Source organism: Anas acuta, unplaced genomic scaffold (assembly GCF_963932015.1).
Source record: "Anas acuta unplaced genomic scaffold, bAnaAcu1.1 SCAFFOLD_193, whole genome shotgun sequence".
NCBI lineage: Eukaryota > Metazoa > Chordata > Aves > Anseriformes > Anatidae > Anas > Anas acuta.
The window spans coordinates 94,433-108,009 of record NW_027076262.1 but is presented as its reverse complement, the minus strand read 5'-3'; the positions used below and the strand labels follow the sequence as shown (position 1 = coordinate 108,009).

General features: G+C 60.5%; 2 protein-coding genes across 3 annotated transcripts; both read right to left on the bottom strand.

Moving 5' to 3' along the window:
* Positions 1 to 392: 392 nt before the first annotated feature.
* Positions 393 to 2,896, bottom strand: LOC137849169 (natterin-3-like). 2 transcript variants are annotated; one of them, XM_068668666.1, is made up of 4 exons: positions 2,795 to 2,896; positions 2,299 to 2,334; positions 1,866 to 1,956; positions 393 to 1,627 (listed from the first exon to the last, which is right to left on the bottom strand). In XM_068668666.1, the coding sequence occupies exons 2-4, from the start codon at positions 2,311 to 2,313 to the stop codon at positions 618 to 620; spliced, it is 1,116 nt and encodes a 371-aa protein (XP_068524767.1). In that variant the 5' UTR covers positions 2,314 to 2,334; positions 2,795 to 2,896; the 3' UTR covers positions 393 to 617. The 2 variants fall into 2 exon arrangements, with proteins under 2 accessions (XP_068524767.1, XP_068524766.1); XM_068668665.1 differs by having other exon boundaries at positions 2,673 to 2,813.
* On the bottom strand, positions 2,416 to 13,231 carry CHMP2A (charged multivesicular body protein 2A). Its single transcript, XM_068668669.1, has 6 exons — positions 13,079 to 13,231; positions 10,379 to 10,560; positions 7,786 to 7,965; positions 5,968 to 6,098; positions 4,549 to 4,610; positions 2,416 to 4,295 (listed from the first exon to the last, which is right to left on the bottom strand). Exons 2-6 carry the CDS (start codon positions 10,544 to 10,546, stop codon positions 4,174 to 4,176), a joined length of 663 nt encoding a protein of 220 aa, XP_068524770.1. The 5' UTR covers positions 10,547 to 10,560; positions 13,079 to 13,231; the 3' UTR covers positions 2,416 to 4,173.
* Positions 13,232 to 13,577: the final 346 nt, after the last annotated feature.

Below are 13,577 nucleotides of genomic sequence, written 5' to 3'. Positions count from 1 at the left end.
CGTCGCAGCAGAAAATGACGCCCGTCCAACGCTGGGTGGAAGGAGGCTTCTTGGTGCACAGCTGCCGTGTTGGTTTGGAGAGAGGTTGCTCGATGACACTTATTGTGGAAAAAAAGGAAAAACGGAGATCGCAAGAAATGCATTTTTCTGCATCCTGGGTTGCGATCGTATCATTTTGAGACGGAGGTTACTTAGGAAAAATATAGAAAAGTGAAGAGTGTAAAAAATGTATTTTTCTGTATCCCACGTTGCATCTTTTCAGGGAGGGATGATGGTTATTTGGGTAAAAATAGAAAAGGCAGACCTCGAAATGTGCCTTTTTGCAGAAGCAAAAAAAAAAAAGAGGCATTTTTTTGCATTCCAGGTTGCTGCTGCATTGTTTTGGGGAGAGATGTGGGTTTTTGAGAAAAAACAAAACAAAACAAAACAAAAAAAAAACAACAAAAGGGTAGAAATTGCCTACTTCAAAAGACGCCAATTGGAAGAAAATTGAAAATTGAAAAAATTGAAAAATTGAATTGAAAAAATTGAAAAATTGAATTGAAAAAATTGAAAAATTGAAATTGAAAATTGAAAAAAAAAACGTTTTGCATTACACCAACCTTCCTCATCGACCGCTACCCCCGGCACGGCGAGGAACCAGCGAGGGGCGAGCACTTCTCGACGCCCGCCTGGACGTCCACCACCGCCCGGCTGCGGGCCACCCCCGTCACGGCCACGCGGTGCACTTGGCCGTCACCAAAATCACGGGACAACCAGGCGGTGAACGGGACGCGGACCTCCACCTGGCGTCCCACCAGGGCCACCGTGCACGTCGTACGGGGGCGCATCTGCACCTCGACGTTACGGGTATGGACCACGTACTCGCCGGTGGTGGCTCGTCCCACCCAGTTGACTCTGGTGACGTTGGTGGCCTCCCAGTTTGTCCCGTTGAAGGCCAAGGGGGCGGCTCGCAGCGCCCCGCGGATGGTGGAGAAGACCTTCTGGTCCAGCTCCCAGTCGTGCATCACCACGGCGGCCTCTTCCAAGGCCACCTCTTCCCGCGTCCCTCGGCAGCCTTCGTTGGTCACCGTGGTCTTCCTCAAGGTGACGTCCTCCCCGCGCCCCACCGCCTCGCTCGTGTTGTAGCGGACGTCCGAGATGGTGACGTCTGCCGGGCCCGTTTGGACAGCCAGGACTTGGTACCACTTGAACCAAACCTCCTTGTGGTCCACCACCACGAAGAAAGCCCGCTGGTCCTTGGAGACCTTCCCCAAACCGTACCGGTTCCGACCGACGTAGATATCGACGGAGGGGCAGCCCTCCACCGCGTTTTCGGGCACGTCACCGAAGGAGTCGTCCACCCAACGCAACGCCTCCAAATTCCCTCTGTTGACCAAGAGCTTGAATTTGGACACCCGGTGCTCGGATTGCCAGAAGGCGTAGAAGCAAAACGGGCCCCGGCCGGGGACGTAGGCGCCGGTGTTGCAACCGTCCTCCTCGGTGGAGCAGACGTACTCCGTCGTCTTGGTGTAGTTGTTCCAGTTGGACACGGTGTCGGCGGGCAGCGCGCCGTCGAAATCCACCCATTCCAGGTGGGAAGATCTCGCCTTGCCTTCAGCCTTCTGGTTAAGGTTCCAGCTGGGGTCTTTAGGGAAAAAAATTAAAAAATTGGTCATGTAAGATGCGACCGAGATGCCTCCAACCCTCCAACTCTGCTGGATGGATGGTGAAGAAATTCCCCACCGGGGATGTGGCCAGCTCCATGGCTGCACCATCAGAGGTGGCCAAGAAAATGCTAAAGAAGACCTCCGCCAACATTTTTTGTTTTTTTTGGGGTGAAAATGGGTTGGAGGACGTAGGGATGGACGAGACCAAGGACTCACCAAGGTGCTGGAGAAGTTTCCTTCCCACCGGCGGCGATCCAGGAGCTCCACCAGCTTGGACGAGGAAGAGGAGGGCAGCGACGAGGCAGGGCTGTAGGGAGGACCGAGGGAGGTGGCACCCATCGAGGACGTCCCCAACGTCCCCAACGGTGGCACCCGGACCCGGAGGTCACAACCAAATCCCAACCCAACCCTTTTTCCCCTCGTTTTTAGGGTTAAAATTCCACCTGCCCGTGTTGACACAGCTTTAATTTTTAACCATCTAGGGGGGAAGGCTGGGAAACGCAACGCAGCACTCGCTCAAAACGGCATTTTTTTTCCAAAAAATTATTCTTATTATTTTTAGTAGCTATTTTCTGGGAGCTGGGGATGTCTTCAGAATGGTCAAAAATGCCCCAAAATGCCCCAAAATGCACCCAGCGAAGAGTCGTACCTTGTATGTCAGCATCCTGCCAGCCACCTCCAGAGGCTATGAATTAAATATACACAAATTTGGACATAAATGTGCGAAACACGTGAAAACATACAAAAAAGATGCGATACACAAATGTTTAAAATAAATATAAAATACATTTTTGATAAAGAAACATTTATTTCGACAACCCCACGGACGCATCCTCCTCCCGTCCCGTCAAACCCACCCCGATGGCTCAAACCATCCTGTCCTCACACAGGACAGGCACTTGCTCCAACAAGGCTCAAAAAAAACTCCCCATTTTGGGGCTAAAACCAACCATTTTGGGTTCTTCACCCATCAGGCTCAACGCACACCCAACAGGCGTTGAGGTCGTTCTCCACGCTCCCTACCTTGCCTCTGCTCCAACCTCCAATGTCACCGCAACGTAAATCCCGTTATTTTGGGGTGATTTAGGTCCTTTTTGGGGTCACTTCTGGAGCAGAGTGGTGTTTTCTAGCATGGCCGTGCTCACCTGGGGGCGCGCGCTCCAGGGAACAGATCAAAGTCTGAACGAGAAGTGCAAATAAATGAAAAAAAAAGAAAAAAAAAGAAAAAATAATAAAGGGGGTTGGCAATTATTGAGAAACCAGCAAATTTTCTGTTTTCTGCAGAAATTTAGCATTTTTTTTTCCAAGTGGGAAAACCACGTTGGCACCTAAAAAGCAGCCTCAAGCAGCACAAAATGCCCATTGCCAGGTTCCGCAGGCACCAAAACCAGCTCGTCTCACACCAAAAATCAGTCAGAAGTCGTCGCTTGTGGGAAAACAACGTAAATCGCTATTTTTAACTTTTGAACCAAAAAGCTTCATTTTCTGCTCCAGACCCGCTGCGTTCGCACCTTCAGAAGAGGAAAGCATCAGAAATCACACCCAAAATCCCGATCCACCAGGGATGCTAAATATGGGGGGGGTTCCCCCTGAAAAGAGAAGTCTGTGCAAGCTGGGATGCACCAATTTGCAGAGTTTTCACCCCAAAATGGGGCCGCAGCTGCCGATCTCATCCAGCATCTTCTTTGTTGCCCCAAAATGCTGTTTTTTAGCACAGAAACGTGCTCTTCGGTGGCTTGCTGTCGGACACGGAGCCATGGTCCCACTGGTGCCCAACCCCATAGCAGCCAACAGAGAATCCCCCCCCCCCAACACCACCCCTCCTCCCAGTGCTCCCAGTCCCTTACTGGGAGGCACTGGGGGCCCCAGGAAGCAGCGGGGGGAGGCGGCAGGTCCCAACGTGCAGCCTTTATTGCCCCGTTTCAACTCAACTGCCCCATCTGGGGGGGTTGGGGGGGGGGGGGGGACAAATACCCCCCAGGAGGGAGTGCAAATAACCCCGGCGGGGGGCAAATAACGCAAAGAAGGGGGGGGCAAAGAGCCCAGAGAGGGGGGGCAAATAGCCCAGAGAGGGGGCAAATAGTCCAAAAGAGTCGATAACCCAGAAAAAAAGGGGGGAAAAAAAAAGAAGGGGGGGGCAAAAATAAAAGAGGGGGGGCAATTACCCCAAAAAAGGGGGGGCAAAGCCCCTGTGGGGGGGTGCAAATACCCCCGGGGGGGGGGTGAGGCCCTGTAGTGTTGGAGATGCCCCCCTCTGGGGTATTTGGGCAGGGTCAAAGGTCATTGGGGGGGGGGGTTACGGGTCACCAGAGGTCATGGGTCAGCCCTCGGAAGGGGTCGGGGGGGGCCACGAGTCCCTAAAAGGTCAGAGGTCAAAGGTCAGAAATCAGCGCAGGGCAGCTCCAGGGATTTGGGGGGGGGGGGGGCGGCAAGGAGAAGGGGTGGAGGTCGCTGGTGGGGGTCAGAGGTCAGAGGTCAGAGGTCAAAGGTCGGAGGTCAAAGGTCAAAGGTCAGAGGTCAAAGGTCAGTCCCGGCGCAGGTTCTTGAGCCGCTCCTCGAGGTCGGCGTCGGCGTCGGCCAAGGCGGCGGCGGCCTCGGCCGCCCGCCCCTCCCCCGCCGCCAGCGACCCCCCCGGGGTGGGCAGGGCTGGGGGCAAAAAGGTCAAAGGTCAGGGGGTCCGACCCCAAAAAAATGCCCCCCAAATAGCCCCCCACCCCCTCCCAAAATGTCCCCCCAGGCCTCCAAAAACGCTCCCCAAAACCCCCCCAGATCCCCTAAAAAACCCCAAACACCCCCAAAATGGCCCCCAGCCCCCCCATTTGCCCCCCCCCGATCTTCCTGACCCCCCCCCCCCCCCCCAAAATCCGCCCCCCCGGCCCCCCCCCCCAGCCCCACTCACTGGCCAGCTCGTCGGTGAGGGTCAGCCCCAGCTCGTCCAGTACCTGGGACACCACCGCGTCGCTGGGGGGGGGACAAGAAGGGGGGGTCAGAGGTCACGCCGGGACCCCAAATTGACCCCTGACCCCACCCTGGACCCCCAGATCCCCGCCACAGCCCCCCAGGTCCCCCCGCATGCCCCATGACCCCAATATCCCCTTGTGACCCCCCCATGACCCCAAAGTCCCCATGTATTCCCCCCATGACCCCAATGTCCCCACATGCCCCCCACAACCCCAATGTCCCCTCGTGTCCCCCCCACAACCCCAATGTCCCCCCCACAACCCCAATGTCCCCTCATGTCCCCCCCATGACCCCAATGTCCCCTCATGTCCCCCCCATGACCCCAATGTCCCCTCGTGTCCCCCCATGACCCCAATGTCCCCTCATGTCCCCCCCATGACCCCAATGTCCCCACATGCCCCCCCATGACCCCAAAGCCCCACATATCCCCCCCATGACCCCAATGTCCCCTCATGTCCCCCCTATGACCCCAATGTCCTCTCTTTTCCCCCACACAACACCAATGTCCCCTCATGTCCCCCCCATAACCCCAATGTCCCCTCGTGTCCCCCACACAACCCCAATGTCTCCACATGTCCCCCCCCATGACCCCAATGTCCCCACATGCCCCCCCACAACCCCAAAGTCCCCACGTGCACCCCCATTACCCCAATGTCCCCTTGTGACCCCCCACAACCCCAAAGCCCCACATATCCCCCCCACGACCCCAATGTCCTGTGTCCCCCACACAGTCCCAATGTCCCCACATGCCCCCCCATGACCCCAATGTCCCCTCCTGTCCCCCCACAACCCCAAGGTCCCTTCGTGTCCCCCCCAAGACCCCAATATCCCCTTGTGTCCCCTCCATGACCCCAATGTCCCCACGTGCCCCCCCACAACCCCAATATCCCCTTGTGACCCCCACAACCCCAATGTCCCCTCGTGTCCCCCAAACAACCCCAATGTCCCCACATGCCCCCCCAAGACCCCAATGTCCCCTTGTGTCCCCCCCATGACCCCAGTGTCCCCACATGCCCCCCCTATGACCCCAATGTCCCCTCATGTCCCCCCCACGACCCCAATGTCCCCTCCTGTCCCCCCCACAACCCCAAAGTCCCCTTGTGTCCCCCCCATGACCCCACTGTCCCCATGTGCCCCCCCAAGACCCCAATGTCCCCTCATGTCCCCCACAACCCCAATGTCCCCTCATGTCCCCCCCATGACCCCAATGTCCTCTTGTGTCCCCCCCATGACCCCAATGTCCCCTCGTGTCCCCCCCATGACCCCAATGTCCCCACGTGCCCCCCCCACAACCCCAATATCCCCTTGTGTCCCCCCCACGACCCCAATGTCCCCCCGTGACCCCCACGACCCCCACCTCTCTTCCTCATCGTCCTCGTCCCCCATGGCGTCGTCGATGGCGTCGTTCATCAGCTCCTCCTTCATGTCCATGATCTCCGCCTGCTTCTCGAACTCCATCATGATCTTCTGGATCTGCGGCAGCTTCAGCTGGGGGGGGGGACACACACCAGGACACAGCTGGTGGCACGTGGGGACACGGCTGGCCAGCTCTCGGTGGCCACAAAGTGGTTCCTGGTAGCCACGGCCTTGGGTCTCGGTCAGCTCGTGGTGGCCACGGACATCTTCATGGCCACCCTGAGCAGCTGGGGGTGACCGTGGCCACCAGGATGTCCCCCCAGAGCAGCTGGTGGTGGCCATGGCTTTGGGGACATCCTCACAGCTAGCCCAGGGCAACTCGAGGTGGCCACGCTCTCCAAGACATCCCTGTGGCTACTTCAGGACAGGCTGTGATGGCCACAACCTTGGGGACAACCCCACGGAGCACCTTATGGTGGCCACAGTCTTGGGGACATCCCCAGGTCACCCTGTAGTGGCCACGGGCTCAAGGACATCCTCACGGCTACCATTGGAGAGCTCTTGGTGGCCACGGGCTCAAAGACGTCCTCACGGCCACCCCTGCAGAGCTCTTGGTGGCCACGGGCTCAAGGACATCCTCATGGCCACCCTTGGAGAGCTCTTGGTGGCCACAGGCTCAAGGATGTCCTCATGGCCACCCTTGGAGAGCTCTTGGTGGCCACAGGCCCAAGGATGTCCTCATGGCCACCCTTGGAGAGCTCTTGGTGGCCACGGGCTCAAGGACATCCTCATGGCCACCCCTGGAGAGCTCTTGGTGGCCACGGGCTCAAGGACATCCTCATGGCCATTCTTGGAGAACTCTTGGTGGCCATGGGCTCAAGGACATCCTCGTGGCCACTTTTGGAGAGCTCTTGGTGGCCATGGCCTCAAGGACATCCTCATGGCCACCCCTGGAGAGCTCTTGGTGGCCACGAGCTCAAGGACATCCTCATGGCCACTCTTGGAGAGCTCTTGGTGGCCACGGGCTCAAGGACATCCTCACGGCCACCCTTGAAGAGCTCTTGGTGGCCACGGGCTCAAAGACATCCTCATGGCCACCCCTGGAGAGTTCCTGGTGGCCACAGGCTCAAGAACATCCTCACGGCCACCCCTGGAGAGTTCCTGGTGGCCACGGGCTCAAGGACATCCTCACGGCCACCTCTGGAGAGCTCTTGGTGGCCACGGGCTCAAGGACATCCTCATGGCTACCCTTGGAGAACTCTTGGTGGCCACCCAAGAGCTCAAGGACATCCTCACGGCCACCCTTGGAGAGTTCCTGGTGGCCACGGGCTCAAGGACATCCTCACGGCCACCCCTGGAGAGTTCCTGGTGGCCACAGGCTCAAAGACATCCTTATGGCCACCCCTGGAGAGCTCTTGGTGGCCACAGGCTCAAGGACGTCCTCACGGCCACTCTTGGAGAGGTCTTGGTGGCCACCCAAGAGCTCAAGGACATCCTCACAGCCACCCCTGGAGAGTTCCTGGTGGCCATGGGCTCAAGGACATCCTCACGGCCACCCCTGGAGAGCTCTTGGTGGCCACAGGCTCAAAGACATCCTTATGGCCACCCTTGAAGAGCTCTTGGTGGCCACCCAAGAGCTCAAGGACATCCTCACGGCCACCCTTGGAGAACTCTTGGTGGCCACAAGCTCAAAGACATCCTTTTGGCCACCTCTGGAGAGTTCCTGGTGGCCACGGGCTCAAGAACATCCTCATGGCCACCCCTGGAGAGCTCTTGGTGGCCACCCAAGAGCTTGAGGACGCCCCCCGCGGGCACCCACCTGGCGGTTCATGGTGGCCATGGCCTTGGTGACCCCTTTCATGGCCTGGGCCATGGAGTTGTTGGACTTGAGGGTCTGGATCTTGAGGGACACGGCCTGGACGTTGGCCCGCATGGTGATGAACTTCTTCACGTAGCGCCGCGTCCGCACCAGGTCCTTCGCCATGATCTTCACCGCGTCCTGGGGTGCGTGTAGGGGGGGGACACACATGTTTGGTGGCCCTGAAGCCCCCCCGAGAAGCCTGGGGACACCTCCAGGGACCCATCTGTGTCCCCTCACAGGCCCAGCGCCATCTCCGTGGTCTCCTGGTCCACCTGTAGCTGCTTGGGGTCCTCCACGCCCCCACCACATTCCCTGGTCCTCAGTAGGGTCCCCATGGCCCCACTGCAGTCTCTTGGGGTCCTTCACACCCCCACCACATTCCCTGGCCCCCAGTAGGGTCCCCATGGACCCACTGTGGTCTCTTGGGGTCCTCCACGTCCCCACCACATTCCCTGGTCCTCAGTAGGGTCCCCATGTCCCCACTGCGATCTCTTGGGGTCCTTCACGCCCCAACCACGTTCCCTGGTCCTCAGTAGGGTCCCCACTGCCCCACTGCAATCTCTTGGGGTCCTTCACGTCCCCAACCACGTTCCCCGGTCCTCAGTAGGGTCCCCATGTCCCCACTGCAATCTCTTGGGGTCTTCCACGTCCCCACCACATTCCCCAGTCCTCAGTAGGGTCCCCATGTCCCCACTGCGGTCTCTTGGGGTCCTTCACGTCCCCACCACATTCCCTGGCCCCCAGTAGGGTCCCCATGTCCCCAGTGTGATCTCTTGGGGTCCTCTACGTCCCCACCACATTCCCTGGTCCTCAGTAGGGTCCCCATGTCCCCACTGCAGTCTCCTGGGGTCCTTCACGCCCCCACCACATTCCCTGGTCCTCAGTAGGGTCCCCATGTCCCCACTGCGATCTCTTGGGGTCCTTCACGCCCCAACCACGTTCCCCAGTCCTCAGTAGGGTCCCCATGTCCCCACTGTGGTTTCTTGGGGTCCTCCACGTCCCCACCACATTCCCCAGTCCTCAGTAGGGTCCCCATTGCCCCACTGCAATCTCTTGGGGTCCTTCACGTCCCCAACCACGTTCCCCGGTCTCCAGTAGGGTCCCCATGTCCCCAGTGTGATCTCTTGGGGTCTTCCACGTCCCCACCACATTCCCCGGTCTTCAGTAGGGTCCCCATTGCCCCACTGTGGTCTCTTGGGGTCCTCCACGCCCCAACCACGTTCCCCGGTCTTCAGTAGGGTCCCCGTTGCCCCACTGCAATCTCTTGGGGTCTTCCACACCCCCACCACGTTCCCTGGCCCCCAGTAGGGTCCCCATGTCCCCACTGTGGTCTCTTGGGGTCCTTCACACCCCCACCACATTCCCTGGCCCCCAGTAGGGTCCCCATGTCCCCACTGCGATCTCTTGGGGTCCTTCACGCCTCCACCACATTCCCTGGCCCCCAGTAGGGTCCCTGTTGCCCCACTGCAGTCTCTTGGGGTCTTCCACACCCCCACCACATTCCCCGGTCCCCAGTAGGGTCCCCATGTCCCCACTGAGATCTCTTAGGGTCTTCCACGTCCCCACCACATTCCCTGGTCCTCAGTAGGGTCCCCGTGTCCCCACTGTGGTCTCTTGGGGTCCTTCACGCCCCCACCACATTCCCTGGTCCTCAGTAGGGTCCCCATGTCCCCACTGCAGTCTCTTGGGGTCTTCCACGTCCCCACCACATTCCCTGGCCCCCAGTAGGGTCCCCATGGCCCCACTGCGGTTTCTTGGGGTCCTTCACGTCCCCACCACATTCCCTGGTCCTCAGTAGGGTCCCCATGTCCCCACTGCAGTCTCTTGGGGTCCTTCACGTCCCAACCACCTTCCCCAGTCTCCAGAAGGGTCCCCATGTCCCCACTGCAGTCTCTTGGGGTCCTCCACGTCCCCACCACATTCCCCAGTCCTCAGTAGGGTCCCCATGTCCCCACTGCGGTCTCTTGGGGTCTTCCACGTCCCCACCACATTCCCCGGTCTCCAGTAGGGTCCCCATGTCCCCACTGCGATCTCTTGGGGTCCTCCACGTCCCCACCACATTCCCCAGTCCTCAGTAGGGTCCCCATGTCCCCACTGTGGTCTCTTGGGGTCCTTCACACCCCCACCACGTTCCCTGGTCTCCAGTAGGGTCCCCATGTCCCCACTGCGATCTCTTGGGGTCCTCCACGTCCCCACCACATTCCCCGGCCCCCAGTAGGGTCCCCATGTCCCCACTGCGGTCTCTTGGGGTCTTCCACGTCCCCACCACATTCCCTGGCCCCCAGTAGGGTCCCCATGTCCCCACTGCGGTCTCTTGGGGTCCTTCACGCCCCAACCACATTCCGTGGTCCTCAGTAGGGTCCCCATGTCCCCAGTGTGATCTCTTGGGGTCCTTCACGTCCCCACCACATTCCCTGGCCCCCAATAAAATCCCCACGGACCCCACGTCCCCACCACGTTCCCCAGTCCCTAGTAGGGTCCCCGCAGCCCACCCTGCAGAACCCCAAACCCCTTCCACGTCTCCTCCACCTCCAGCTCTGTCCCCCCTCACCATCTGGCCCTGCTTGGCCATCTTCTTGATGTCGATGATGATTTTCTTCTCCTGGGCCTCGAGTTTTTGGCGCTCGCGGTCGAGCTCGCGCATGGCGCGGGTCAGCGCCCGCTGGTTCTGCCGCAGGAGCTCCTCCGGCGTCTTCCGGCGCCCGAACAGCAGGTCCATGGTGGCAGCGGCGCCTGGGGACAAGGACGGGGGGACAAGGACATCAGGGAGGCGGTGGGGACAGGGAGGGGGCAGGAGATGGGAGAGCGGGGGCGTGGGGGACACGGGGATGTGGTGGATGTGGGGACACGGTGGACACGGGGACGTTGTGGCCATGGGGACAAGGTGGATGCGGGGACATGGTGGCCATGGGGTCGTGGTGGACACAGGGACAAGGTGGCCATGGGGATGTGGTGGCCATGGGGACAAGGTGGACGCGGGGACATGGTGGCCATGGGGATGTGGTGGCCATGGGGACAAGGTGGACATGGGGACAAGGTGGATACAGGGACGTGGTGGACACAGGGATGAGGTGGCCATGGGGACGTGGCGGCCATGGGGACGTGGTGGCCATGGGGACAAGGTGGATACAGGGACATGGTGGCCATGGGGACATGGTGGACACAGGGACAAGGTGGCCATGGGGACAAGGTGGACACGGGGATGTGGTGGCCATGGGGTCGTGGTGGCCATGGGGACAAGGTGGATGCGGGGACATGGTGGCCATGGGGACGTGGTGGACACAGGGATGAGGTGGCCATGGAGAAGTGGTGGCCATGGGGATGTGGTGGCCATGGGGACAAGGTGGCCATGGGGACAAGGTGGCCATGGGGACTTGGTGGCCATGGTGGTCACGGTGACACTGCGGGCACAAGGCCATGATGGCCACGGGGACACAAACATGGGGATGGGGACACAAATACTGGGGACACGGTGCTGGGGACACGCGCGTGGGGGCGTGGAGCTGGAGGGGACAAGGGGAAGATGTGGACAGGGAGGTGACACAGGACAGCCCAAGGGACACTTGGCCAGGGTGATGTGACAATTGGGGACGGGGACGTTGGGGACAAAGACGTGGGGACGTGGGGACAGACGGACACGGGGACATGGGGGGGGGGACAGACACGGGGAACGTGGGATTTGGTCATGGGGGACGTGAATATTGGGGACACTGGGGACACGGGGAGGGGGGACATGGAAGTGGCAGGGAGGTGGGGACGTGGTCACGGGGACAAGGACCTGGAGGGGACACGGGGTGAGATGGGGACACGGGGGGGCAGACATGGGGGACACGGGGGGGGAAACAGCCCAGGGGAGGGGGATTTGGGGCCACGAGGGGGACGAGGACGGGGACAGGGAGGAAGAGGAGGGACAAGGACGGGGGGGGGGGGGGCACGAAGAAAAGGGGGGGGCAGACACGAGGGGGATACCCAAGGGGAACCCCCCAGGGGCATCTATTTACCCCCCAGGGGCATTTATTTACCCCCTCAGGGCAATTATTTACCCCCCATATCCCCCAGGGCATTTATTTACACCCCCCCGGGGCATTTTTTTACCCCCCCCCACCCAGGGGCAATTATTTACCCCATTGGGGCACTTATTTACCCCCAGAAGACCCTCAAGGGGCATTTATTTACCCCCCAGGGGCATCTATTTACCCCCCAGGGGCACTTATTTACCCCCCCCCTCCCTCCCAGGGGCAATTATTTACCCCACTGGGGCACTTTTTTACCCCCCCTCCCTCCCAGGGGCACTTATTTACCCCCCAAAACCCCTCGAGGGGCATTTATTTACCCCACCCACCCCCCCCAGACACCCTCCAGGGGCAATTATTTACCCCTCTGGGGCATCTATTTACCCCCCATCCGTTCCAGGGGCAATTATTTACCCCACTGTGGCACTTCTTAACCCCCCAAAACCCCTCGAGGGGCATTTATTTACCCCCCCCCCACCCCCCAGAGACCCCCCAGGGGCATTTATTTACCCCACTCCCCCCCCAGGGGCTTTTATTTGCCCCCCTGGGGTACTTTTTTACCCCCAAAAGACCCTCAAGGGGCATTTATTTACCCCCCAGGGGCATTTATTTACCCCCCACACCCCCCAGGGGCACTTATTTACCCCCCCGGGGCATTTATTTGCCCCCCCAGTACCCCCCCGATACCCCCCAGGGGCAGGCCCAGGCCCCCCCCAGGCCCCGCCCCGTTGCCATGGCAACAAGAAGCCCCGCCCCCTCCTCCCCCTCAGCCAATCACCGGACGAGGAGCTCAAGCCCCGCCCCCCGGGGTCCTCCAGCCCCCACCGCGCCCCTCTCTATGGTCCCTCTCTATGGTCTCGGGGCCCACAACTCTATGGTTAAGCCCCCCCCGACTCTATGGTTAAGCCCTCAACCCGGAAGTCCTCTCTACCCGCCCGGAGGCCTCTCTATGGTCACTCCGGTACCGGCCGCGCCTCTCTATGATCCCACCGGTCCCGGGCTCCTCCAGCCCCCCCTCCCTCGTCTCTATGATCCCTGCGCCTCTCTAGGCCGCCCCTCCGTCGTCTCTATGATCCCCGGGCCCCTCTAGGCCCCCTCCCTCAACTCTATGATCCCGGTACCGGGCCCCTCTAGCCCGCCCCGCCCTCGTCTCTATGATCCCCGGGCCCGGGCCCCTCTGGCCCCCCCCCCCCCCCGGCCCCTCTCTATGACCCCGGGGGCGGCCCCCGGGCCCTCACCCGGCTCCTTCGGCCTCTCCCGGGCTCTCCCAGCACTTCCGCCAATGCAGTGACGTCACCAGGCGCTTGGTCACGTGACGAGGGGGGGCCAGTACCGCGACCCCGCCCTCCCGGAAGTCAATGTTGTCCCCCCCCCCTCTCCTACGTCACTTCCTTTCCGTGGGGAGAGACGAGTTGGGCCAGAGCGGCACTTCCGGCCTCCACAGGGGCCTCTGGAGGACTGGGGAACTGGGAGGACTGGGAGGATACTGGGAGATACTGGGACAGACTGGGAGGGCACTGGGACCGACTGGGATATACTGGGTTGTACTGGGCGCAGAAAAATCAGCGCACGTCACACCCACTGGGGCGAACTGGGCCATACTGGGAGCACTGGGAGAGGGTACTGGGGCATACTGGGAGCTCTGGAAGAGGGAACTGGGGCATACTGGGAGCTCTGGGAGAGGGAACTGGGGTTACTGGGTGTGCTGAGATGGCTAACTGGGCATACTGGGAGCTC